Source organism: Symsagittifera roscoffensis, chromosome 1 (assembly GCF_963678635.1).
Source record: "Symsagittifera roscoffensis chromosome 1, txSymRosc1.1, whole genome shotgun sequence".
Lineage (NCBI taxonomy): Eukaryota > Metazoa > Xenacoelomorpha > Acoela > Convolutidae > Symsagittifera > Symsagittifera roscoffensis.
Genome location: NC_087062.1, coordinates 71188124 through 71214204, shown reverse-complemented (window position 1 = coordinate 71214204; position 26081 = coordinate 71188124). Strand labels below are relative to the sequence as shown.

Below are 26081 nucleotides of genomic sequence, written 5' to 3'. Positions count from 1 at the left end.
TTTTTATGTCGTTTGCTTAAATTGATGCTTTTCGGCGTCTGAGCCACAATGATTTACGGAAATTTGGCGATGAGCAAATAAACAGCGGAAACGAAAAACAAATTTGCTTGAAATTCAGTTTTTGGTTGAAAATTTGATAAATTCTTTTCTTCTTTATAACACCCCACACATATGGGTGAGCTTAACGTCTCGTATTCTGATAATTAAACCATAAGAACGCAATATATCGCGCGTTAATTATCCCAAATGGGTAAAAATAGCGATGTTCGAAAGCCCTTAACTAACAAAAAATGATTTCAGCTAAAAATTAGTGTGCGCAGGGGCGGATCTAGAATTTTCTCGAGGAAGGGGAGCGGTTGTTGCGGATTTTCAACATTTTTTTCGAAAATTTTTTCGATTTTTTTTAGGTTCACCAAATTGATTTTTCGATCGCTCTCAGAACGCTATAAAGACTGTATTTTGACAAAATTTTCAAACTTTTGAAAACACAGGTCAAAAATGCCGTTTTTGGGAACTTTGGAAAATAATGGCCAAAAAATCGCATTCTTTGTGGGCGCGCTCCCTTTCAAAATGAGTATACATTGGCGCTGAGTATACATTGGAGCCAAAAATGGATGTCATCATATTATAATACCAAAGGGGACCCTTTGGTTGATCAGGGGGTCGAACCCCTGAAGGGGAGAGCTAAACCCGCCGCTGATTGTGCATTTGAATTCCAGAAAACAATATCTTTTAAATGGTGGGATGTTTTCGTGAAAAACGCGCAAACTCAAGCATAAATTTTTTTTCTGTTTTTCGAAAGTCGGAACAAAAAGAGAATAAGAAACAAAACAAAACAAGACTGCTCGTATCATGGTGAATCCCTGAATGTTCTGACTGCCTTTTAAGGTTTATGGAGCAGTAATAACATTTTAAAAAATAAATTTAATAAAATAAAATTAAAAAAAAATTTCTAAAACTTGAAACTTTATATGAAAATCATCCCCCCACACTCCATTTAAAATACAAGAGGATAAATTTTGCTCATCGTAACAAATCATTTATGGCGAATAGGCTTCTTTCAATCAATTTGGAACAATTTCTAAGACGGATGATTAAATCTCCGCTTACGTGTTAATTGTCCCAAATTGGCCAAAATGGCAATCTTTAAACCCCCATAACTTTACAAACAATTATCACAGGTGAAATATCTTTTCAAATTCAAGCTCAAGACAACAATACCTTTTGAATGACTTTTAAAAATTCCGTCAAAAATGGCTATTTAAAAAGTCGAAATTTGTCTGAAAAAACATATAACCCGTTACTTTCGTATCGAAGGTCGGAACAAAAATGTATTCGGTTTTTAATCTTTTTTTTGTTTCAAGATAACTTTGGTGAAGTCCTTCTGTCAGGAATTTCTAGATCCGCGCCTGATCTAGATTTTGTAGGCGTTCTTCCAGGATTCCCCTTCCCTAACAATTCAGCTACTGGATTCTTTATTTATCACACAGTCACCAGTTACTAGTGTTTTTTCAATTGATAGCAACATAGATTTTAATTAATACTGCAAGAACACTGGACAAGCAAAAAATTGCATAAAATAATCGGCGTTGAGTGCACTTTGAGTTGTTACATATGCGAAGACAACGACTGCCAGTGCGTACAAAACGATTATGGACCCATTATGTTTCAACCATGTCTTCAGCGTTCGGTTTTTTAATCACTACGTCGATAGAAATCGGCAACAAGCATTTTCTTGGTAGGTTCATCTCATTATCTGCCTCATCATAATGGGCGGCGGAGGAATCTGAAACATTAACAAATTTAGCTGCGGTAAAACTAAAAGAGAATTAAAAAACTGTAGAAATCATGTTAAAAATCTAAACAGATATGATCTGGGTTTAGGCTTTGAAAGAAGGTTCTTGTACCGCACCAACAACAACAGCGCCCACTTCGGAAATCGGCTGGCGTCTTTTACACTTGAAACAAAACTCCAGTAAATCGTAAAATTCATGTTTTAAATAGCGTCTAATGTCTTAAGTTTTTGCCTATGAACTCGCGCGATTCAGTTCTTTAATGAAAACAGATATCAGTACGCTACTGTTGGATATGAGCTAACTCTGTAAGAAACAATCAGTTACTGCAAAAGTTATTGATAGCGGTTGATAAATATTAACACATGATATATTTTTTTGTAAAATCAATCATTGATTGCATTTTTAAAAAACGATTTTTTGTCCTGAAAAGGGTTAAGTTTTTAATATCGGGAACCTAATCGTCAAGGTCAGGGGCGGTGGCATCTATCTTTATGATGTTAAAAGAATTATTCAATTGAAAAAAAATGGAAAGGAGATCCCAGTGGAGGTTATTATGTCATTTTCGTCAACATTTTGCCTGTTGAAATTTTCGCGCCACTGGTTTAACGGTGCTTAGTATATATTAATTTTGATGGGGGGGGGGGGGGGGGGGGGGTGCGCGCCCAAAAAAATCAGTTTTTTGTCAAATTGTTCCAAAAAGTGCCTAAAAAGCATTTTCTGGCCCGTTTTTTTCAGAATTTTGCCTGTGGCGCATAAAATTTGAACAAAACAAGGTTTTTTAATGCCTCGGAGAGCTTGGAAACAATCTAGTCAAACTTTATAGGGCTTAAGAGACCCCCCTTGCGGAAATCCTAGATCCGCCCCTGGTTCACTGATTCTTACTTCTTACTGTTTTCATGCAGAAGAGCTAAATTATAATCCATTATAATTGATTTTTCCTGTGAAATATTAATTTGAAAGAAAAAGGGATCATAATCTATTATAATAGATTATCAGAGAATAAAAGAGATTTTCGGAAAAATTATAATTGATTATATTTATTAAAATGTCACCAAAAATGTTATCATTATAATGGATTATAAATCTTATGAACATCTAAAATTGGAGCTTATAATTAATTATAATTTTGCTTAAAGTACGATTATAATTGTAATATAATCAGTTTTTTTTCTCTTTTTACTGAGTGCGGGTAGCCTTCTTGACTTGAGCAACTCCACAATTAACTACTTTAACTTTAAATGCTAGGAGTGCCTGTTGTTCTAGTGACTGGGCACTTGGATGTGTAATGGTTGCTTATGCTAGGAGCGCCCTATTGAGTGCCTGGATAAGATTGATTATTATACTCTAATATCTTATTATTATCTCTAAGTTGCTCATTTAGTTCAAAATTGTTCAAATGCGTTTACTTTATTCTGCAAAAAAAAATTCAAATTCCTCCGTTGCCATAACAATTCAGAGGTTCTTCAAATCATAATGAGGCTTGTTAATTTGTCTTAACCGTGTAATATCATTAGCGAATTACATCGTTTTTGTATTTAACGTATCATGTAGTGCCCGCATTGGGGTTCCATGGATACTAATCGATTAAAATGAATTTTCAAGGTCTGTGATTATAAGCAATTATACTGGATTTCAAATAATAGATTTAAATTCTTTGAAAATAATGGATTCTTATGGATTCTAATTGATTGTATGGTCATAAAGTGTTATTACAAACGATTATAATAGCTATATTTTTGACCACGAAAATGGATTATAATCGATTATTATCCATAGTACCTCATTGCCGTTTGAACCAGATATCAATTTTTTCAGTTTTTTTCAACGTTGATTTTTTTTTTCAGTTTTTTGCCATGAGTGTGTGACAACTTTTTTGAGATCATACAATGATAAAATACATCACTTAACTATCAGAGCATTCGGATTTCCAAACAAATCTTGTTTTTTTTCAGGGATTTTTAGTTTTGTAGAGTTGCATTTTTTCAAATGATTAATTTTTCGATCTGTAAGATAATGATACCCAGCGCTTATACTGAAGTATGCTCTGTCTAAAATTTTTCGAAATTTTCTACAAAATTTGCAGTTTTTTCTTCATTTCTCACAGCCTACTGGATTTTCATACGTACTCCGATCTACTTAATTTTTGCAAAACGATATCCAGCACCTTTTCAACGCCCTTCTTCCAAGTAAACTAATCCAATGTTTACCTCATCCCACCACCTTTATCCCCCCTTTTATCCCCTCAAAGACTAATAAGGGATTAAAGTACGTAAAAGGATAACAGTGGGAGGAGGGCTGGTAAGTGGAGGAAGTAAGATTGGTATGCTTAATTGTGGGATATCTCAAATAAGAAACTAACGAAAAAAAAACGTAGAAAAAATAAAAATAAAAAAACAATAAAACAAAAAGTATAGGCCAAAAGTAAATCTCAATTTAACGGATTCAATGTTCATGTTTTGAAACAATACGGAAAATTTTTGGAAAAGCTAAGCTCTCGTGTAAAACAAATTATGATTCATGATAAATCTTTATAATCCATTATAATCCACTATAATCCATTATAATAGAATGTTTTGGTTTAAACTGATTTCTTTTTTGCTTATTTTTTTTTGTTTGATAATGAATTAATAATCCATTACTTTCGATTATTTTAGAGTTTTATAGATACAGACCTTGAAAACTCCTTGAAATCCATTATTATCCATGGAACCTCATTGCGGGCTGATACAAGTCGCCTTTAAACTGTTCCATCGAAAAAGTTCCATTCGAAGTCGAACTACTTAGAGTTTTTATTTCTTCTTTTTGGAGACAAAAAATTTCAGGTCATGTTAATACGATCTTTTAAAAACGCCATCTAAATTTTTTTTCGCCAGGATCAATCCATATGCCTTTTTGTAGTTGAAATGCCCATTCAAAATTAATTGGTTTCTGTCGCCAAAAGAGCGAAAGTGAAAAGATTTAATGACACTTGTTTGTTGGCATTATTCGATCAAGGGCTCAGTTTTGGTCTTTTTTAGTTCTTAAGCTGAGTGTTATTCTCTGTAAAACATATTCAAACTTTAAAGATGTTCCTATTAAGGCAAATAATGAACTGATATATCGTGAAGTTCGGAATGAAGTGATTCCAACAAAAATTCTTGATTGGAATTCTTGATTGGAACAAAATGGAGCAAGAAATTAATTGATTTAACGAAAATAGACAACTCCGAACTTTAAAGTTAAAAAATATGACCTTGCATCCAGTCTAATTGATTCATTTTTTTGAATTGACAATTTTAGATCAATGAAAATTTCTTTAAAATATTTGTTTGAACGTTTTCTGAAGATTTGGATTTCAAAAAATTTATTGCACCTAGGTCGAGACATAAAAATTACTTTAACAAAAAAAAGAGAGAGAGAGAGAGAGAGAGAGAGAGAGAGAAGAGAGAGAGAGAGAGGGAGAGAGAGAGAGAGAGAGAGAGAGAGAGAGGGAGATTCAGCTTGTTCTGATTCTTCGCCTTCTAGAGCTCAGTGTCAATTAGAAAACAATAAATCTGAATTAATCAAGAAAGCTATAAGCTGTTTCAGCATTGCTGAATGAAGTTCTCGATGCGGTATCAGTGTCTAAATCAGAACGATAAGCGCATCTAATCTTATGGAGTCGACTCCTATTTCCTACTCAAAATCTAAGTACTTTTATTTTTAATTTTCCGCCATATTTAGTTTGTTATCGCGACGCTATTTAAAGCCGAGGCCAAAGTTAACAAACTAAGAATTCTGTTTCCTGAAGCTCTTACAAATGAATTTGTGATCAAAATCATAAAAAGAACAAATTTACGAAAAAAGAAAAAAACTGTTAGAAGCTTGAATAGAGTTTGAAACACCGCGTTTTTTATACTGCCTGGATGGTAGGGGCTCAAAATTAACAGGGTATTTGTCTGTAGTCAATTTTGACAATGTTATGAAAGTATGAAAATGAGACTTATAGTTTGAATATTATAACTCAAATTGGGATAAAAAACGAGCGATATTTGTTGTCCTGTTATAGCATAAGCAGCAAAACAAAAATCACTCCCATTTGAGATGAAGTATGTGTTTTGTTCTTTTTGATACGTTAATATACGCAAAATATATCACTTAAAACTTCTTATAGCATGTCAAAGGACTAAAAATTGAGAACTTCGAGGAAAACGTTCGAAATTCTTTAATTCTTTTTGAATAAATTTATTTATGTTTTGAAAACAATCATTATACAAAAGTTTTCATTGCAGAGGATATTTAACAAAAAAAATAAACAATTCGCATATGTTTGGTGATCAAAAATCAGCTTAGTCTAATCAATTGATGACCTAATTAAGCAATACAACTTTAAGCCCCCGGGATACTAGGAAGCTTTGAAAAAAAAAACAATTTTTGTCAGTTTTATTAATTGTGTAAATCGTAAAAACCATGTGTTGTATAGAGTAATTTAGTTCATTTCGGAAGCTGTCAATCAAATGTTCACTCTCGGTGCTAGACTAATTGATTAGCAGGTGTTTGTCCATGGAACAGTCTGTCACCCTTGGATTGTGTTCTCAACCACTCTCTATGCTAACTTTGTAAGATTAAGTTGACTATCTTTTGTATCGGAATTAACAATTAGAGGACTATCGTTTTACCTTTTCAACATGGCGCAGTCAGCAGTCTCAGGTGGGGGAAAGAATCCACTGGGCATCACGGGATTTTGGCCAGCGAAATGCACGGAACCGCCAATGATGTGGGAATTTTGGATTAACAGATTCCAATGGGGAATGGTCGCCAAGCACTCACTAAACCCGAAGAACTTCTACTACGCCGACACTCTCTCAGCTGCTCAAGTTACTGCCAAGTTACTTCGTTGCAAGAAAAAGTGGACGCTGAAATTGATAAACTATTGCAACAGGGCCATATCGAAAAACTAACAGAATGCTCGGACAAATATTTTGTGTCCCCGATAGTAATAACAGTAAAAAAGGATGGGTCCGTGAAGTTAGCACTCGAGTCGAGGGAAGTAAATTAACAAGTGCATAAGAATAAATATCAAATGCCGAATATCGAGGAACTAATGGACACAGTTGGGCAAACGATTAGTGAAAAAAAACAGGGAGACATATATTTCACAACAATGGATTTAACATACGCATATGGCCAACTGCCGTTAAACGCTGAAACGAGCGTACAGTGCAATTTTTCTCTCATTGGAGGCCGCTCGACGGGTACGTACCGGTTGAAGACCGGATTCTATGGTCTAACTACTATGCCCGCGGAATTCCAACGCGCAATGGATTGCATACTCGCCGAATACCCGCAGGCGCACGCGTTCATCGACGATATTTTGGTTGTAACCAAGGGAACTGCGATAGACCATATAGCGACGGTAGAGAAAATTTTAAAGAAACTGGATCGTGAAAATATGTCCCTAAAATTAACAAAATGTAAATTCGCCCAACGGGAATGCGAATGGCTCGGCCATAAAATAACCCCAAAGGGAATCACTCCATTGGTTAGGTAAACAGAACCAATAGAGGCGCTAACGCCGCCGCGGACTTTGCCGCAACTAAAATCGTTCATGGGGTCAATCCACAGCCTACATAAATATCTACCGGCATTGGCCGAATCATCTGCGCCGCTGCGACCCCTACCAAGCAAAAATAATGAATACATTTGGACACCTGAATGCCAGAACGCGTTCGAAAATCTTAAGAAACAAGTTTCGAACATTGTTGAATTGCGACATTTTGATATCCACAAGGACATTCGAATAGTGTGCGATGCAAGCCATAACGGGCTCGGCGCGGTGTTGGAACAGTTAGGACCAGAAGGGTGGCGCCCAATTTCGTTTGCCTTGCGATATCTTAACGAAGCGGAAAAAAAATATTCAACAAACGAATTGGAGATGTTAGCAGTTGTGTGGGGGGCTAAATATTTCAGAAATTACATTCTGGGCCGAAGTTTTTTGATCGTTACCGACCATAAAGCCCTAATATCCCCTTTGAATGGTAATAATAAGAAAAATAAAACGATGTTTAGCCGTTTAACACGCTGGTTAGATCGACTAATTCCCTTTGATTTTCGAATTGAACATAAACCAGGGGCTAAAATTGGATTGGCTGACTACTTATCACGTCATCCAAGTAGAGATGCGACGCCAATTAGTACGTATGATAATATGTTTACGGTGGCAAAGATCAACCTAACTCGCACTGTGCTTGGCTTTAATACATCCAAGGGACACAATAAATCCAAGGGACCAATTTGTACAGCGGAAAGTAAGCAATCTATAAATAGACTGGAAGTTTCGTCACGATATGACTCGGTAGAGGGCGGAAAAACATGTAAGCGGAAATCAACCAATCAGATTCAAACACGTGGTTTGAGCCGACGGCTACGCGAAATACGCACTGGATTGGTTGGGGCTATTATTAAATCAGAACAAAGTTGTTCAAAATTATCAAAATCCAATTCTCAAATTTCAGCATCAAATACCAAAATGGATCGAAGCATGCGTAAATGGCAGAAATTCCTTCAACAACATCCAAGTTTGAATAGTAGTAGCGACGAAATTGAAGAATTGCCCCCAAATGTATCACTAGAAGCTGTTACCAAAGAAACAAGATCAATTCGCACTAACACAACTCTCTCGTTACCCTCGGAATTCAAAGGAGAAACAGTACCACCAGTGGACCCGAATCTATTATGTATGTCAATTATCCCTCGGAATTGCAAAATCGTTAATAAAGTTACTTCATTACCTGATCTATTTAATCTAAAATTCATAGAATCGAATTATGTATCTGACCCCCAGCTGAGCGCTATTCGCGACCTTATTGTTACACAAGATCCTGAAATCCATGAAAAAATCACTGAAATGAACCGCTATTAGGCCCAAAACGTTAATGACTTTTCGGTGAAGGAAAATGTAGTCTGGATGGATGAAAAATTAGTAATTGCAATTAACCTTCAATCAGTGATTAATAACCGAATCCATGTGTATCACCACGGGAAATCAAATATGTTCGATGCAGCGAAAGATGTTTGGTACCCTTATATTTACCTTTATGTTTACCGCTCAATAGCTTCCATTGCCGAAGGGTGCCCCGAATGTACCGCAGCCGGTAAGGATTTAAAATCTGGATTGGTCACGGGTTATAACAACGAAAAATGCTTGTTTAGATGCCGCCGATCCAAATGCGCAAGACATGCCCCGTCCAGCCGATACAAACTGGAGTGTAAGATCAGACATCGCATACGATATCAAAAACAGGACCCATGCAAGACGTCTTACAAAGGACCAATCCGCCAATCAACACGACGAACCGTCGTTACTTAAAAGTGCAAACCCCATTGGACAACAGGGACCATCTGGATTGTTGTTCCAGCGAACTGGGAACCGAAACCTAAAAAGGTATAAACAACTCCACTCTAAAGTAAGATCCGAGAGTACACATACACTAACTTTAGATAATGGGGTTGTGCTTAGGAAATCGGGAGTGGCCACAAAGCCCAAACCAAAGAAATTGAAAGTTGCAGCTAAATCCGTATTACCGGTACCCTCGAGTGAAGTAAACAAGCGAGCAACTCAACCAGTGTTACCACCGCCAACTCTGCGCGCAGTTAAAGATCGTTTGACAAAACGACTTGCGGAAAAACAACGGGGAAGAATCGGGCGAAGATTAGAAAATAGTGGCTCGGAATCAGAAGACAGCGAAGACTTGCCGATTATCTCGGTAAAACGGGCTAAGCAGTCATTAACTACCACCCCCGATGAACCTATAGAGCGATCAGCAACAGCAATAACAGAAGTCGATGTTGGAAGTGACCAGGACACCATTCCGGCACGGGGCGGTGAGTTGGATCATCATCATCCAAGGGAGCAAGGAACGTCCAATCCAGGGGACCAGTCGAAGTCTACCAATAGTAAGAAGAAGGGAGCCTCATCAAAGAAAGCCAGGCTGGTTTCATACAGCAGCCAGGGTGATAGTCAGGACGAGACCTCATCCACGACGTCTAGAAGAAGCGGGCGCAAGAGAACTGCGGTCACCAAGATGGGGGGAGTAATGATTGATTTCATTAATCAAAATAAGGAGGGAAACAAGTGACCAACATCAACAAATAGTAAAACTTTCGTTCAAACTGTTCTAACCCAGGGAGAGGGGAAGTCATTAGTGACTCAAAACTCAATTGGTATCACTGCTCAGTGATCGTTTTTAGTTGTTAAAAATTTCGTCATTATAAGGTCTAAATTATATCCAAACATGAAGCTAGTCATTCTTTCAACCATTCATGATCAATCATTTCAGTCATTTAAAATCAACAGGTGAAATCATTCTAAAGTTTCATTATCGAAGGGGAAGTGTTGTATAGAGTAATTTAGCTCATTTCGGAAGCTGTCAATCAAATGTTCACTCTCGGTGCTAGACTAATTGATTAGCAGGTGTTTGTCCTTGGAACAGTCTGTCACCCTTGGATTGTGTTCTCAACCACTCTCTATGCTAACTTTGTAAGATTAAGTTGACTATCTTTTGTATCGGAATTAACAATTAGACGGAATTAACAACTATCGTTTTACCTTTTCAACACATGAGAAACAATTTTCATCTAAATGTTCTTAGAGTTTCTGACGGTAACAACAAAATCTGCAAAAAAAACATAAAAACAAAAAAAAACATAAGAACCTATCCGTACAGATATTATATTAGATTTCTTCCAAAAAAATTATCTGTTAGTTTGCTTTTGTAGAATTTTTTTAGAATTTGTTTTCAATATTTGAACCTAATGTTTTTAATTAAAATTTTTGATTAAAAGTAAGACTAATATTTCAATCAGGTCAAAACTGTACCATTAGCTTACAAAGTCTTTATTTTTACTTGCTTTGAACAGATTGCAGACTGATACGTTGTTTTTTCAAAAGTAATCTTTGTTTTAAATCAATTAAATTTTGGAGTTCAGTTTTATTTGCTGTGCTGTACTCCATAACACTACGTTAAATTATTTGCTTAATTTGACTAAAGGTCATTATGAAACTTGAGAACTACTTTTGCGACCCCATTTACTCCTAGAATTCGCGTTGTTACCAAAATGCATGTTTTTTGTTCTGTTGCTTCGAAATACGTTTTCTTTTGAACAATCAGGTGTTTTAGTTAGCTCCCATTCAATTGTTTTTAATTATTTCTTTTTTGTTTTGAAGCTATTATATCAGCATCTATTTGTACGTCGATTTTGCTATTGTTGGTAGGTAATTGTTTCTTCAGTGAAAACCAAAGAGGCCCGAGAATTGATCCTCGAGAAACCCAACGGTGAATCATTTTCTTTTTCGACAATGTTGTTTCTAAGTTGACTATTTGCGATGTATATGTGGCAGTTGGTTTTGAATTTGTTGGAACCTCGTAAAGCTTTGTTGGGATCTCGTAGTAGGCATTTTTCAGTTTGTCGCAGAAATGTTTATACGAGACATGATCAAACAATTTCCTGAGAACTATGAAGACAGCTTGTGTTGCATTGGCATTTTTTTCAGTAAAATATTATATAACACTACTTCACAAAACTTTGTAGCAATTGCTTAAATAAAATGCAGCAATTTTCGGTCTGATTTTTGGTCAAAAAAATATGTTTTCCAAACAGACTAAACTTAACTGATTTTTTTTATTGCTGCATTTTGTTTTGAGCAATTGCTACAAAATTTTGTGAAGTAGTGTTATATATTGCTACTTCTTTTGAAGAAAAGTTTTCAGCTCACAATATCACTTTTTTATAAGTTTTTCTTGAGGTCATTGCAATTTTTTTAAGAAAACGGTTTTGATGATACTCTTTACAAATAAACATGAAAACTTTAAAAATTTAGAAATTTTTTTGGCTTAGTTTCACTAATTTCTTCCCTGCACCCAATAGATCTCTCAAGGTATTGAAAAAAAAACTCTGCTTTCTACTTTCCACCACTGTTAAACCTTTTATATGTAAAAATAAAATAAAATAAAACTAATAATACATTTTGCGTATATGAGTATTTGCTTCAACTTTTTTCTTAACGTTGTTTATTTGATAGTTTTAGCAACAATTTTGTATTCGATTGGCTCTAGTTCTGGCTCAAACGACAATTTTAAAATTTTTCATAATCATCTGTTACAAAAATTGAAAAAAGCTTCCAGATTTTTAAAAAATTTTTCTTAATCATTTTATGTCTACTCAACTCCTTATCCATCCCGTTTTTGAATTTATCCGTGTGCGATACGCCAACGCTCTACTGTACTCAGAGCTGTAGCTTGTCTATGTATTTCTTAGTTATCTACGGTTTTGTAGAGCGAAATTATTTCTCATCGTTTTCACTATTTATAAACAAAAATAGAAACCTGCAAGCATACTCAATAAAAAGACTATTGTATTCTTGAAAGATCACACTTCAAATCACTTTGAAGAATTATTGACTCCTCCAATTTTACCAATTATGTCTGCTAGAGTCTTTTTAGGGATATTTTTAAGGAGAAACTTTTTCATTGACATAAGAGGGCGTTCACAATCTTCAAATTGCTGCCTTGATACGAGTAGTCAAGTTGTTTTTCAGTCTGAAGGTGTTAAGCTTTATGTAGATACAAGAAGATGATGAGTTATGAGTTTGAAGATAAAAAAATATTAATACGGCAAAGATTCCATGGGTAGAAGCTGTTTTTTTTCTCACTGTCATCAAATTTTTTCATAACGAAAAATTTCAGTTGGATCCAACCACATGTTTTAAAATAAATTCAGCGATCAAACTGTCAGCCTAATAATCAGTCTTAGAAAAAACGACAAAACACTATAAACTTCACCATTATTTTCAATAACAGCTTATTTGTTAGCTGGATGAGTTTTTATGGTCATCAACAAGCTGAACGGTGTTAGGAGCAGTTCGAAAATCAAATCAAGATTGAACTCATTTTAAACTATTGGTACACGATTCAAAAAAAAGTTGGATTAGCTTATTTTGTCGCACCGGAAATGATTATAACACTGGATTTTTCGAAAAAAAAAGGTACGCGCACCAAATTACAATAAATTATCAAAATCAATGTCAAGCAACACACTGAAATCCTTTAAAACAAATGAAGCAGGATTTTTGAATAGTTTTTTCATTGTCTGTGGTATCAAAAGATTCATTTTCATAAATGAGTCTTTCAAGTTAAAAGTAGTATGATGATTTGGGCGGTATTAGTTTATTGTTTGGAATTTCAAAAGAAACTGAAAAAATGGCAATTAATTTATGCTCGGGTTGTTTTTTTTTCAACAGACAAACTTAAATTTTTTAATTAGAATTTTTTTGACAGAAATTTAGAATTTTGGCATAATATCCGAAATGGATTTCAATTTGAACTCACTTTTAAGAATAACGCTCGATAAATTTTGTGCTATTAACGCATAAGCCGATATTTAATCCGAATTAGAAATTGAAGCAATTTGGAACCGTAGCAATTTAGTTGAAGATGGCTTATTGTCATGTTTGCTGCAATACGAGAAGCGAAATTTATCTCTTATTCTTTTATATGGCATGTGCAAAATTGATTGCAAAAAAAATCAAATAAATTGTCAATAGTTTCAAGCGGACAATGCTCCATAGATCTCAAAAGGCAGTCAGAGCATTCACGACTTTGCTATGATACGAGTAATCTTGTTTGATATAAAATTATTCAAAAAGATATTGCCGAACCGAAATTGTAAGATACTTCACCCATGAGTTAAATTTATACATGATATAGCTAGAACAAACATATTTTTGCCCCAATTTTTAAACAAAAAAATGCGGAGTTTTTCTGCTTATGTTAGTTTTTCAACTGAAAATTTACCAATTTTTTATCTGTGATGATTTTTCCGGAAACTTTGAGAACTGAAAAATTGATAACTGGGCCATTTTGGGTTAATTAACGCGCGTTATTTTGCTCAAATTGAATATTTTCAATTACATATTACATATACATATTTTTCATGAAGATGGGATTTTGAAAAATGCTACTTGGGCAAATTTGGGTTAATTAACGAGCATTAAATTTTTAGTATCATAACAAAACCCTGAATGTTTGGACTGCACATTAATTTCGATGAAAAAAGTCTTTTGTAAAACACACTGCCTCTGGTTTCATTGAAATAATAGCTCAAAAGAAACACAGTTTTTTTTTCATGATTTTTATAGTCCTGACTAAATTACTCCTATTGTTTTCGTATAAAAAACTGAGCAGTTAATATTTGATATTGGCTGTTCAAAGTTTGCAGTTGATGAGAATTTTTTTGCAAAGTTTGTTCGAGATCAGTTAGGGGCATTCAGATTAATCAATTTTTGCCCTGATTGACTTCAGCCTTCTTGCTTTACTCATAAAATTTTGTCATCAACTACAGCAATGGTACACAATATATGCAACGTTATTTAAAAAAAAAAATTTTTTTTGAATTACTGTGAAATCGTTTGCAGTTAAATGAAAAGCAGGGTTGAATTGTTAGTAAAATCGAAAAAATCGTAAAATAATTGCCATGAGCAGCATGAGCAGCATCAAAGTCAACAGTTGATTTTCTAAACACCTGAAGTTTTTGAGTAAATTTCATCAATTACTCGTTGTCACAAATGTATAAGCCCGTATGCGATGGAGAATTTCTTTCCTTTAGCTGATAGTTTGACAAATCTATTTCTTATTGGTTATCTTGTTGTCACTGCAGAGAAAGAAATAGATAAAAACCTATAAAAAATTTTTTGTTCGTTTTTTCTAATTACAAGACAGTTTTCAGTGTTTTATATTTTGGTTTTAAGTTTTCATTTAAGAATGCGTCAAGTAAATTTTGACTTATTATTTCGTTGATTTATTAGCACTCAAGTGCTGCCTCCTCAAAGTTTCAGTCATAAGCTTTCATAATTCATAGAAATGCAATTAACTGGCAAAAAAATTTAAATTTACATCTGTATCTCTTTTTGATCAATATCTCTCTTTTTTTGCCAGTTAAGGCAATTTCAAAGTGAAAAATATATGTGGAAAAAATAAAACTTAAAACTATTTTTGAGTAAATATCTTACCAAAATGGTTTTATTGGATGCATTTTGAAACAATTTTCTTTAAAATTTGTAAATGTGCAAGTTAAAGCTCAATTCGTCTTTCAGATAGAGGCCAAATTTGTTTAGAGGCGTTTCAACAATTTGTTTGATCGTTTGGGTCGACTTTGTTCACAATTTTGATTTTTTGTTTCATCATGTTCACTAATTAAATATTCCTCAATCAGTCAGGTTTTCAAATGGTTACGTTTTTTGCTTTTTAAAATTTTTCAAACCATTCAAAAGAAGCTAAGCTGCAATCAACTGTATTCAAAACTTTCAGAAAATCAAGACATATACAGGTCATTAAATTTTTGTTGTTTAAAAAACCTAATATTTTCATTACTTGAATCAAAACTTTAACTGTGCATCATTAACTGCGAAAGCCAAGTTGTTCATTAGTTAGATTTTGTGCGTCTTTCAAAATCAATTATCCATTTAAACCAACAAATTTTATAAAACTTTTACAAGAGTTGGAATTAAGTTTAAAGGTTGAAAATTATTCAACTCGTTTACAGACATTTAAAAAAGGCCCTAAAGTTGACTCTAGTGCTAATCCGTAGGCAGTAATTTTTTAAATGATTACCATGTTCTTTAGAACTAAAAGCGGGATCAATTTTTGAATTTTCGCAATCAGTTATTTGTTATTTACCCTTAATTCATAAGTTACACATTGTTTTCAACCAAGTTGCCGTGGTCAGCAGTATCAAAAGTTGTTGAAAGATCAATCATCGTACGGGTCATTCTATCTCTATTTTTTATACTTGATACCTTCAGTTGAATCATTCATTAATATGACGAGTAGTTTGTCAACTTGTATTTTATGCGATTTCAAAAATTAACTGCTTGCTCAAAAAAAAAAATTTTTTTTTCAATTTTGCAAGATTTGGAATTGATTTTTTATCTAAGTTGAGCTAAGTTCGTGAATTTTTTAGTGGGTGCTGTTCAGATCAATTTTAGTTAATTTAAATGCAAAATGGGAGTTGAAATCCAGAAATGATAGTAGTTTTTGAATTTCTTTTTTTTAAATTACGCTAGAAAAATTATTTTACTGTGATTTTTCGAATTTTATATTAATCGATTAGTTTTGACAAAGCGTTGACTTGCCAACGATAAAATAGTTCATTTTTTCATTTTTACAAAAACTTTTTTGCTTTCTAGCGTATGGTTTTACCTCATAGTGGCTGTATATATTCTTCCATTTCGTTACAAGTATTTTTTACCTGATGTTTGACCCAGTTTTTTTCAATCAAAACATTTTTTCTGAACTTTTGGTACGAAGCTGTCGGAACAATCTGCTATGCTTTCAAATAAGATACTCTAGTTGTCATTTATGTTCATTTGCCTTAGTGAATTAGTCTTTTTAAATTTTGCAAAATTTTTCCAGAGCCAATAGCTTGCTTTCGTCAAAAATGCAGCGTTTTGTCATCAGCATAATTGCTTTTTCAAATTTTGATCAAATCATTGATGCTCTGACTAAGTGCATTTATAGGAAAGTTCATTTTTTAGGTTGATGATCCGATAAGTTGAAGGCCTCTAGAGTCGTTTCTGCATGTATCTTACTCAAAAAGAGAGAGCCAAGTGGACTTTGGTTTAGTATTTTGGGTAGTTTTGTATGGGTGTTTTTGTATGAGGTTTATATGTCCACTGATTGTCACCCCTGCAGACTTACCTGTTGTCTCAGTTTGGATTTGTGTTGGTGGTTTTCATTCACTTTCAGCCACACTCGCAGCTCATCTTTCCAATCAGGGGATGAAGAGAGAGGCAACATCTAAAACGAACCATCACTAAGACCAAATATGACAAAACATATCGCCACTAGGGCCTCTAAGATGAAACTAAAATTTTGCTCAGTGAAATCAGTCAACAACGCATCAAAAAAACCATCATCCAAATTTTCTCGGCAACGAATGAAAAACACGTTTTTTTTTCATTTGGAGTGTCCGAGAAATAATAACTAACCCGAATTAAATCTGCACTTTTCGATGGCAGTTTTCTCCCCAATCTCAGCAATTCAACCTTCACCACCAAAAGCCCCGATTGGTATTTTATGCGATATTCAGTTTTTGCTGAACGGCTCTAAAATTTTGCTCGAGCGCACGTAATTTTTTGGTCAAAATCTTCCAAATAGTACATAAAAAATCGTTTCAGACGTTTTTTTTTAAATTCATAGTTTTCCTATGATTCATCGAAGCATAATAAAGCTGTTCGGTAATTCTGAGTTGTTTACTTGGGTTGAACGTTTATCGATCGTCATCGAGGATTCATTGTTATATCATGATTAATTTTTGTAGCGATAAATCAGCAATAATTCATCGATGATCCAGCGCTGAAAAAAATTAATTTGATGTTTTGTATTACTAATGGTTTGATTGTTTGAACGCGAAACATGTTTCATTTTATTATAGAAAAACTACCATCGTGCACATGTGAAAATAATAAAAACAGAACTAATCTGGAAAACTTAATTCTTAGCTCAACAGCCAATGTACCTCAAGTGTTGTCAAATAAAACGTTTAATGATTTACACTATGTTTAAACAATTCAGAATCTGTTTAAACATTTTTTAAATCACTGAGTATGTTGCTAACGATCAACTGTTCAAGAACGTTACAAAAAAATTCAATTTGAAGTCCAACGATTCTTTCAAGGGCTCAATTCAGGTCGAATTAAAATCTTGCCTTGAATAATTTATCGCTCATGTTACGCGATAATCGATATTAGGCCAAACTTATCAGTTTCAAATTATGAAAAATAACTAACTGATCGCACGTGAAATATCCCAATGGTTCTTGAAGCAATACGGGGAGTGTGTCCGCAAAATAGCGATGATAAATACGGGTTTCCGAATCATAATAATTGAAAATTTTACCTTCGCTTTCTCATTATTAAAAGACAAAAAATTTTATAAAAGCTTTCTGGAGATAAAAATTAATAATTAAACAAATATTTTGATTAATTTTCTCATTTTCTCAATTTTTCTCATTAATTCAATTAGGAAAAAAGTATTAGTGAACGACAAGGAGACGAGTGAACTTAATAACGAGCAAAACAAACAACAAACAAAAGAAGGCACTTTGGCGTGTAATTGAACGAATTAAGCGGCAAGCGTATTATTTTTATACAATTTGCTTGCCTTCAAATCGAAAGTGATTCAATATTCGGCTAATAATTTTCTTCTAAGTGGTGTCTTGCTTCAGCTTTGTTTGCTGTACTGATTGCTTATTAAGTTCACTGTCTGTATCGGGGATGTAGCGATTAGCATGTGTACCTATTGGCATGCGATATTTGCATAATTTAGGAGGGAGTGTGCATTCAGATGAAAAACAAATAAGCCTAAATTTTTTGTTAGTTTCGAAAATTACTTGATTTGTAAAGGAAAAAAAATTTTTTCCGCACTTATAAAAGATTGGCTAAAAGCACTCTGATAAAAATGCAGTTTTGAGGAAACAAAAGTTTAAATAGCGAATTGCCAAACTACGTGCTTTTGCATGGGCATACTAACGGACATATATGCTAGTATGCCGGTCGACAACTCCTTGTCAATCAGTATAACTTTAAAAAAATAAATAAAATTTTTTGAAAAAAATCTTCATTTTATCTGAGTTTTCGTCTAACCACACTGCCCTAATTGGTTCACTTATTTCTTTTTATCACAATTATACCACCATGACAGGGGCGAGTCCAAAGTTTTCTCAATGATTTTGCTTAAAAATAATGGGAGAGGGCCCGAGAACAGCATATAGGGATGGGGTTGTCAAACAACTTGATTTTGTTGAACTTTTATAAAGACGTCAAAATTGATTTTCCGCAGTTGCCTTGAAACCCCATCCAAGTTATTTCCGCAGCCTCCCCTAAAGACTTTTTCGGTCAATTTTGGTAAATGTTGTCAAAGGAACTGCAGAGTAGCAGTTTTGGCCCAAATTAAAATTTGACATTTGAAAGTTTTAAACAAGTTTAAGATGATAGGTCGAAACATGATGATCGAGGATTTGCCGAGGGAGCATGACTTTGATTTGCGAGGGAGCATGACTTATTGGCGAACGATTGGGTGAATTTTCGAAATTATAATGACTTACGTTTCTTTTGCCTATGAACCATTCTTTAGTCCTGTCCCGTTTGTCGACTGTTAGGAAATGTTTGCTGCCACGCTCTAAAAATTCACATGTCTCATCAGTTCAGTTCATTTAGAAGTTTTTTTCCCACGTAAGTTGATCCTTTTTTGTAGATTGAGGTACACTATTAAAACAATGGAAAATTTTGCCGAAATTTGGAACCAAAATTTAGGCCAAAACAGATCATTTTTGGTTTTTTACCCAAACAAAAATAGTGCCAGAACTACCGGATCAATAACTGACCCAATTATAACGAAGTCAGCCTCTTATGCATTGCGGCAAATTTTACGAAGGGTGTAATCTTCTAATGTTTTTATAGAGAAATGTATTTTTGTTTAATAGCAAAAAAATGTCATTTTTACAAATTAAAAAATCTCCTTTTTAAATGATAATAAATGGTTCATATAAACCATCGAAATTTTAAAAATTTCTTTTCAAACTTTGTTGGGCTCTCTTAATAAATTTTTCATCCGCATTTGATCCGGTAGTTCAGTCGTAACTATTGTTAGGTTAAACAAGAAAAAAATGATTGTATTTTGGCCCAAGTTTTGCTAAATAAGTTGCACCATATTGACTCAGCTAAAAAACTAATTGATTGTTGTGAGCGTTAGTGAACTACTAATTTTTTCTCATCTTTTGTGAGTGTTAGTGAACGACTATTTTTTTCTAATTGTTGGGGCTAAGATTAATTGAAAATATAAATGTGAAAGAGTTGTTTCTAATGTATATACTTTGGATAAAAAACGGATATAGGTCCAATGATGATGTCCATCAAACCAAAAGTTTTTTCCAACTTTTAAAAATTCGATATAAAAATTGAGAAGCGTGTTCAAGAAACAATTTTTTTAATGCTATTAGTGATTATGCTATTATACATTTGAAAATTCCACTAACGGAAACTACTAACTATTAGCGGAGACTTATTTTGATTCAAAACAAAATAATTTGATTTCAGAAAAAAAAATTGTGCAAAATGAAACCATTCAGAAGAAAAAAATCTTCAATTTTTCTTATATATCAAAAACTGCGATCCTTCACAATTGAATTGCTTGAAAAGCCAGTTTTATTGACTTAATTGGTTTTTCTTTTACCTTGAAATGGTAATAAACATACTGAAAAACAAAGGTGTTCTGACCATATTGGAAAAAAAGAGCGACAAAAGTTTGAAACAACCAAAACTTTGACAACTCCATCGAGAAGAATGGATCAAAAAGTTGAAAAATTCAGGACTTTTCTAATGCTGAAATCAAAAATTAATTAAACTACAGTTCAATCAAAAAATGACTGAAGAAAAAATTATAAATTAAAATTTTCATTGCTTCAAAAAGATGATCTGAAAATAATTCAAAAAATCAAATTTCGTGGAAAAAAGTTAAAATGGTTTTGCGCATTTGTGATTTTGAAATCATGAAAGTTGCTCATTAGTCATCAGGGGAGTAACATATATACACACAAACATGCATACATACAATTATACATACATACATACGTACATACAAACATACATACATACATACATACATACATTCATACATACATACATACATACATACATACATACATACATACATACATACATACATACATATATACATACATACATACATACATACATACATACATACATACATACATACCTGCAAACATATATACATACATACATATCTATATGCTTACATACATACATACATACATACATACATACATACATACATACATCGGACATAATCAAACACATTTAAGTTTTTTGGGTCACCTGAATCGGCATATGGGTCGGCATTTGAGCTTTCTCCCGTTTCTAGAGCAGTTTCTTGAATTAAACTCACAATAAACTGCTCATTCTTTGAAACAGAGTAGCCAAAAGTCAACCAGGTTCAATCAACCTTGACTAAAAACGATCCGAGGTCGAAAAAAGTGTGACAATGGATGACAAAGTCGACAGCGGACATCGTTCGACTGAAAAAGTCGAATAACGGTTGACCCATACAACCGACACCTGTTTTGACCACCTCAACGCAGTTTGGAAAAATAGGAGCCAACGATTGTATGAAGAGAATCTGATTGTATGAAGAGCCAACGATTCAGATTGTGAGAATCTGAAAAACATTCATTTATAGAGTTTTTTGTTTCAACTTACGTAGCGATTCCGATACTGAGAACTGCAACAGTAAAATTATAGTTGTTCCAATGTACAGCGAGTAATAACTTGATAGTAAAAGTAATTTTGTTTGGGCCATAATGTGTAACTCAAGCTGAACTGAATAGTTGTTTAAAAAACCAAGCTGGCAATTTTCCAGTTGTTGAAATTGAATCGAATCACATAAGAGTGGTTTTTGACTTGAACTTGAAAACTTCTTTTTATCGCCTCTTTTCCACCTGATTAATTTTGTTTTTCTTTTGCGGCAAACACGTCTCAAACATAAGATATCATCAAATCAGTCCGCCTGTTTTTATTATTATTTGAGCCCTACCCAAAAAAAATAGAACCCCTTAGATGTGGAATAGTTTCTTAATCGGTTGATAAAAATCTCTTACTTAAAAAAGCATTTTATTGGAGCAAAAAATTCCTGTTTATTGTTTTATTAGACCATTGTTATAATATATTGGTATCATAAAGTAGCCGGTTTGTTTGCAAGTTCAAAATTATATGAGCGTGTAAATATAAATACTTTTTCAGGTGTAGTAAAATTGCAGCTCTCTGCCTATTAGTAGATGGAGTCAGTTTTCGCCGTTTACTCAATATGGGCCAACGCTGTAGTAATTGGGCTAAATGCGACAGAAAACAAACGACCAATGACATTTCAAAAGGAACAGAATCTCCGCTCTGATTGAGATAGGCTTTGGTATTTTTTTAATGAACTATGTAATTCAAAAGCAGTCAGCAGATGGACGCTTGCCAATGCGACACTGTTGGCAAGTGGAAAGGGCGCCACTTCTAATAGCCTTTTTTCCAAGAGGTCTTCTTTTCACAAGAGTTCCTTCTGCGCCAATACACATGAATACATAAGAGAAGAAAAACATGCATTCAGACCTGCACGTATATATTATATCTAAAAAAAGATACAAGAAAAGTACCTACTGAACTAATTTACTGGGTTGGTAATCAGCGCTCAAATTCGAGTAATGATACGAATATAGTATTATGGGTTTAGCATAAACTTCAACTGCAAGAAAAACATCAAATTATCAAATTATCAGAACAATAAAAAACATACTTTTTCGAAAATAAGTCTAATAACTGTTAAAAAAAGGTTAATCTTCTGTATAAAGTTTAAGTTACATCCAGGTTTCACCTAAAAAGCCGTATAAAGTTGTCAAATCAAAATTAATTTGTACGGTGTGAATCAAGCTTATATAAAACCTGCATAGAGCAGCTTTATAATTTAGACCAACCCGGAAATATAGGCATGGGCAAATTGGTAAGAATGATAATTTTTGGGTACCAGCTTAAATGATTGTCTCTATGACCCGGAACGTCATCAGGGGGAAATCTTAGACTTGCGACAGTGGCGATTCAATGACAAATCAGCGCAATAACCTCTACAAACAATGCCGAAGTTTACCATCCAAGGTGACAAAAAAGTTTCTGGAATCAAAATCTCCGATTGCTGCACGCTTTACCTTTGCTTGCTACATTTGCCCTCCAATTGCTGCATTTTACGTCCTATCTTTGCCATGACTCTTGCTGATTAGTGGCGTGCGCTATAATTTTTTGACGAAGCCCGGTTTTCTGAACAGCTTTGTCGACTTTCCTCTCGTTATGAAAGTCGAGTCTTCAGCAAACATTTTCGAAATGAGGACTATTTTTTTGGAAAAAATGCAGTTTTTCCCAAAATATTTCCATATAGTGGTGCTATAAAAAAATCGTGGTAAAACAGTTTATACTTATTCCAAAGCTTATATACATTACTTATGAAAACAAAATAAAGAAAACGCAAATTTGTCTTGATGAATTCGAATTGTCAAGAAAGTCAAAAAGAGGTTTAATTTCCTCGTTTTTTTTTTAAAAAAATCGCAAACAACTGTTATTAAAAACCGAACGCGGTGACTTTAAATGCGCTCAGCTTTTTAATTTAAGCACGAGAGTTTGATTAGATCAGTCATGAATAAGTTAATTATTTACAAATTCTGAAAAAATTGGTTGGAAATTTTGGTGTTTAAACAGACATAGACTAGAGAGTTAAAAAGTTGGAGCCAAGCATGAAATGAAAACGTTTGCAGATTCGGAACTTAGTTAATGATAGGGTTTTTTGGTTTCAACTTACGTAGCAATTCCGATACTGACAACTGCAACAATAAAACTATAGTTATCCCAACGTATAGCAAGTAATATGTTGATGGTAGAAATGAGTTTGTTTGGGACATATTTTGCACCGTAAGCTGTTAAAAAAGATCAAGCCGGCAGTTTTTCAGCTATTGAAAGTGGATGAAAGTGTGTTTTTTTGGATGAATCTACGAAATTGATTTTTATCACCTCTTTTCCACTGGACGAATTTTATTACTAATTGATTGGTGGTTCTTTAAAGAAACTGCTTATGTTCATTGATTTTGAAAACAAGATGCTGAAAACGCAAAAAAAAAGGATTCAGTAGTAACGTTACGTTTTTTGTGCGTTTTCGTATTTGATGAAACGCTAAAAAACATACTGCTAAGAGTTCATTTTTTAAAGCCTTTGAAAGCATCTTGAGCTACAAATCTTAGTAAATCGAAGGCGGTGACTGTAACTGAGCTTTAAATTGTATTCTGAGCTCAAGAATTTGTTTCTCTCAGTCGTGATGAGATCCACATTTTGATTTTCCGAGATAAATCAGGCTGTACATTTTGGCGTTTAAGCCAATTGAATGTGGACTAATCAACTGTTTTTCCCTATTTATAAGAGTTAATTGTTTTTATTAAGTTTTTAGAAAAAATTTCTCATTCTCTTGGCGCCAGCTCGCGCCGAAAAAACAGAACAATGAAACTTTGAAAAAAACGAACATAAAGAAGGTCATGTACCGTTTTTTATCTTAATTTTTTTGGCACAAGCAATTGTGCTCGGAACTTTCTGTATTTCTTGCACATCCAGCAGATACTTTTGTTACTATACTTTTGTTTGACTAATATTGCACATTTCTGACAGTGTTTCATTTATTCGTGGTCAAAGTTTTTACCTTGCTAGTTTTTACCTAACTCATGCTTTTACCTTGCTAGTGTTGACCAAAACTTTGGTCTTCACAACGTCGAGATTGGTTTTGAAGCCAAGCAAAAATATTAATACCCCATGTCTGATTGCTGCTAAAAATAGCTGTCACTTATTTGAGGATTTTTTCAGGAATCCAATAAAAAAACTGAGTCTACACAAAATGTTTTTTACCCATGGAGTTACAAAAAACAAATTTTAGCAGTTGAAACTAGTTCCACCAAGTATCAAAGCTTTGTGCAGTTTTGATTTGGCTATTTTGTACTAGGATATGCAAAATTTTCTTGATTCCGCCGTTTTTGTTCAAATTACGCAATTTGCCACTAAACGTAGAAAACCTGCTCAACTGTGTAATTCGACGATTTTTGACCGAATTCGTTTAAACGGCAAACAACTTCAAGGAAACCTGAAAAGACAAGAGCTAAGTTTATGCATTTGTATCAGCGGGATTCATATAATTACCCGTACCCAACGGAGGCTGTTTTTCTAGATATAACTTTTAATAGATTATCTAGCCAAGTTTTCTCGTATTTTCTATGCAAAAATAATGTTTCTTTTCTAGAGTTTCTTTTCTAAATTAGAAATAAATAATTTCTGGAAAAAAAACAGAAATCAATTCACAGCTCAACCGCAACGAGATAAAGATGCTTCTAGTATACACAATATATCAGTAGCAAAACAATACAAATTAACTCTTGTTGTAACAAATATTACTTTGTATAAGATTGCTAAAACTATTTATCGTTATCAAGGTAGCGATATAACTACTGGTTAGCTCAACCGCCTTATTAATTGATGGTCGGGTGCTCGAGCCCCACCAGGAGACGTTTTCTAGCTAGAAACATCCTCGATTTAGCTAATTTTTGATCAGAAATTAGATGAGAAAAAGAAAAAATTTTAAGAAAATCCATGCTTTATTTAACCATTTCATAAAGGATTTCTCACCAGAAATTTAAATTAGATATAAAGTATTTCGGGTCAGAAAAAAAGAACTTTATTGGTTCTGGTAGTCGCTAACCAAACGTCAATTTAAACGCCCAGTGTTACAAAATATGCCGCCTTGGATTTCATCAGATTTTAACTTTCAACGCCTTCAGCTCGTCCTCCGTTCATTTTAGTGAAAAATTTGCAAACTTCAGCAATCAGTTTCTTTAGAATTCTTGTCTGTTAAAAAATAGCTGAGAGTGGCGTGGTAGTGTATGAAAATTTAATAAATAACGGGATGTTAAAAATGCAAAGAAAATGAGCGTGCGAAAAAAAAACAATTGTCTCCTAAAAATGTTTGTAAAAGTATGTGTGTTTTAATTCCAGCAAGTTTTGCGAACCCTGGTTTAAAGCTAGTGAGCAAATGCTTTTCTATTTTTCACTAGGTTCGCGTCCGTTCATCCCAAAACAACACAAACATTTTCAAATTTATCCTTTCAAATTTATCCTATCTTCCTACTGACTGTTTCACAGCAAGGTAAACACCAGAAAAATACTTTGAATCTGATGGCGGTGAAATGTTTTTAGACTTATTGTATCAGCACGAGTCAGCCGTAAATGTTCTGTCAGTCCTTTAAACTTGTCTGGGTCTTTTTTGATAGAAGGAAAAATCAATGAGGCTAAAAGATGACTGAATTAGGTTTATTCGTTATTGCTCTCCCCAAACATGTTCAAGCACTAATCAGAAATCGTGTTATAACTTAATTATAAACACAGGCAAACATTTTTCCTCTAGATTGTAACAAAAAAATCATTGTTCAAAACTTCGAAGTTTATCATAAAATGAAAGCAACCTTAACCTTAGAACTCAAAAAACAAAAAATTGACATCCTCATTAACGTTGTAGTTATAAAAAATTTCACATTTTATACTTCATATTTATAATTTATTATATATTTCATATTTAATATTTTTTTATAATATTATAATATCCGACTTAAAGTAAAACTAACTGCTCGGGTTGCCAA

General features: G+C 33.7%; 1 protein-coding gene across 5 annotated transcripts; it reads right to left on the bottom strand.

The window, feature by feature from the left end:
* Positions 1 to 1395: 1395 nt before the first annotated feature.
* LOC134856975 (uncharacterized) lies at positions 1396 to 23472 on the bottom strand. 5 transcript variants are annotated; one of them, XM_063873285.1, is made up of 5 exons: positions 21620 to 21731; positions 21088 to 21293; positions 18915 to 18988; positions 16508 to 16606; positions 1400 to 1786 (listed from the first exon to the last, which is right to left on the bottom strand). In XM_063873285.1, exons 2-5 carry the CDS (start codon positions 21185 to 21187, stop codon positions 1745 to 1747), a joined length of 315 nt encoding a protein of 104 aa, XP_063729355.1. In that variant the 5' UTR covers positions 21188 to 21293; positions 21620 to 21731; the 3' UTR covers positions 1400 to 1744. The 5 variants fall into 5 exon arrangements, with proteins under 5 accessions (XP_063729359.1, XP_063729355.1, XP_063729358.1 ...); XM_063873288.1 differs by lacking the exon at positions 21620 to 21731 and adding an exon at positions 21539 to 21560 and having other exon boundaries at positions 21088 to 21287; XM_063873286.1 differs by having other exon boundaries at positions 1401 to 1786; positions 21088 to 21287; positions 21620 to 21743.
* Between the last annotated feature and the right edge of the window lie 2609 nt (positions 23473 to 26081).

Bases quoted from the DNA above. Each gene is read 5' to 3' on its own strand.
- LOC134856975 (XM_063873289.1), bottom strand. From the start codon at position 23,315: ATGTCCCAAACAAACTCATTTCTACCATCAACATATTACTTGCTATAC. The intron at 16,607-18,914 runs GTAAGTCATTAT...GGTTCGTTTTAG, and splicing joins GGTTCATAGGCAAAAGAAAC to ATGTTGCCTCTCTCTTCATC. The intron at 1,787-16,507 runs GTAAGTCTGCAG...TTAATGTTTCAG, and splicing joins AATCCAAACTGAGACAACAG to ATTCCTCCGCCGCCCATTAT.